Below are 2,526 nucleotides of genomic sequence, written 5' to 3'. Positions count from 1 at the left end.
TCAAAGAATAAAAAAACTAAAAAAATCCTACATAACAATATTACAAGAGTGCTACCACTTCTTTTGGCTTTAATATCGCATAATGAATTTTAAGGCTTTAATATCGCATAATGAATTTTTCGACCAATTTTTTTATTTTCTTTTAGAAAAAAATACAATATTTTATACTATTTTTAAGTCTTTTTATAACTTTTATACAGCGTTTTTTTACAGTTTTCTTTTCAATTTTTATTTTCATACAATTTTTGGATTATCAGCGTTTTCAAACTTAAATTGGTTGATTCTATAAGTTTCAATCCCTAAAAAAATTGTATGAATATATATAGAATAACTGTAAAACAGGTTTTAAAAAAGAATATACTTATGAATTATGACACTATAAACATACAATAATACAAAAGTAAATGTAGATTAAACACGAATTTACACCGAGTCAACTGAACAATGACTCACCGTTTCAAGACGAACTTCCGATTCTCTGACCTCGTTGCTCGTTGCAGCTCCTCAATCCCTATCTTCGAGCACGTAAAAACTAATTTATCCATTATACTCCGGCCATTCGCAGACGTATTCGCCACGCTGCGCCACCTACATCCCCCGCCGTCGATTAACTCACACATGAATACCTCTTCAGCTCGCGAGGAGATGTATACATACGCCGCGTTTCCCACCATAGAGACGTCGATGGAGGAAATTTGCGAATCGTGGCTCTTCAAATTCTCGAGGAGATTCGCCGGCATCTCCCCAATTTCATCGAATTCGAATGACTCGCAGTTCACTTCCCAGAACTTCACTCCGTCAACATCCTCAGCATCACCCAACATCCCGATGACAATCAATCGGTCGTTGGAGAATCCGATAACCGAGTAAAAAACGCGGTGATCGGGACGCAGATCGTACGGTCCAGACCACGTATTGTTATTGGGATTGAACGAGTACGTTACACCGGAAGTTTTCTCCATGACGAAGATATGAGGGTCACCGGAAGCAACCGAGAGCCACAATGACGCGGCGGATCCGTTGAAAAACTCGGGCATTGGATCCGATTTAGTCCATTGCTGTGACTCGAGATCATAAACCTCAACGGCGAGAGGATCGTCCTCAAAATCGTAGGCACCGCCTGCAACCACAACGTGGCTGCCTACAACGGCTACAACAGGATCTATCCGCGAGACTTTCGGCGCCACCGCGTGGTGCCAAGTCAGGTGAAGCGGATCAAAAGACAACGAGAGCTTCGACGGCGACAACATGTAGAGAAGATTCGAGTGAGATGATCGAAGTGTAGATACGTAACCGATCGCCGGTTGTCGGATCTCGATCCACATGTTTGACTCCGGATCGTAGGCATGAGTGGCTGTGGAGTACGGGTGCCTAGAGCTCTGTGTGTGGATGATTAGCCATGGTTTGGTGTTGGTGGATTTGCGAAGGGACGATGATACGGCGGCGGTCCACGACTTTGACACACCACACGCCGGAAGTAAGTGTACTAGTGGGACGTGGGAGAGGATTGCCTCCAGTACATCGCCGTGAATGGATTGTTCATCGAACGACGACGTCGCTCTGGAGGAGTTACCCATATCTGACATCTCCTTTTTCTTGAAAGAACAAAACGTTGGGAGATTTTGGATTTTGATAGAAAAAAACACTCGACACAACTCTTTTATATACATCATACATGTGACAGGTGCATTGGTTTTTATTTAAACTATCCGATATTATTACAAATCATTAAATCTTTAAAATTATAAATTATTTATAAGTTCTTATAAACATTATAAAATGATCTTAATTGCTTTGATGATCTTTAACCATTTTTATCATGTTTCATTGATTTTCTTATTTTACAATGGATGATAGATGATATATTTATATAAATAATTGTTTAGGTTGATGGTGTATGCTCTATCATTTTTCATTTTTTTCGCCAAACATGTTATTGTGGTTTTTTTTTTTTTTTTTTTTTTTTTTTTTTTTTTTTTTTTTTTGGGAAATTGTCACATATCACTCCCCTGAAAATATGCAAAATATACACCAATGAGTAATATAAAGAGCAAGAAGCATGTAAAAAGAGATAAAATAGAGAAGCAGGGGTGGCGAAACAGTGTAGTGTTGTACAGAAAGATAAAATAGAGAAGCAGAGGTGGCGAAACAGTGTAGTGTTGTGCAAGAAGGGTTCCCGTACCACCGCACACCAGGCGGTGTGGTGTTTACTACGTCATTGTTGTGACAACTCACCTCACGGTGGTGTTCGGTATTAATACTCTTACCTGGTTGTCTTAGAACAAATGAAGCAATATTATATATTATCCAAAAATTGATATGGTTGGTAAGTAGTTATATATGTGGGACGAGGTGTATTTAATGTTGGGATAAGAATAACATGGACGCTAAAAAACGTGATAAATATCTTATAAAAACGAATGGTGCATATAAAGAAAGTACGAAAAGGGAAAATTCGTGTAAGGAAGAAATGGTTCACGTTCTACGTTTGCATCTCAGGTCCACTCCATATTAATTTGGGAATAG

General features: G+C 39.0%; 1 protein-coding gene across 1 annotated transcript; it reads right to left on the bottom strand.

Moving 5' to 3' along the window:
* Positions 1-343: 343 nt before the first annotated feature.
* Positions 344-1,839, bottom strand: LOC111881577 (F-box/kelch-repeat protein At1g23390). The gene has a single exon (XM_023877980.3). The coding sequence runs from the start codon at positions 1,671-1,673 to the stop codon at positions 450-452; it is 1,224 nt and encodes a 407-aa protein (XP_023733748.2). The 5' UTR covers positions 1,674-1,839; the 3' UTR covers positions 344-449.
* Positions 1,840-2,526: the final 687 nt, after the last annotated feature.

This window comes from Lactuca sativa, chromosome 3, assembly GCF_002870075.4.
Source record: "Lactuca sativa cultivar Salinas chromosome 3, Lsat_Salinas_v11, whole genome shotgun sequence".
In the NCBI taxonomy this organism is placed as follows: domain Eukaryota; kingdom Viridiplantae; phylum Streptophyta; class Magnoliopsida; order Asterales; family Asteraceae; genus Lactuca; species Lactuca sativa.
Note: the sequence above shows the minus strand (reverse complement) of the source record. Positions and strands in the feature narration are given on the sequence as shown.

Excerpts from the sequence above, each read along its gene's own strand:
- LOC111881577 (XM_023877980.3), bottom strand. The coding sequence starts at position 1,673 with ATGATGTATATAAAAGAGTTGTGTCGAGTGTTTTTTTCTATCAAAATC.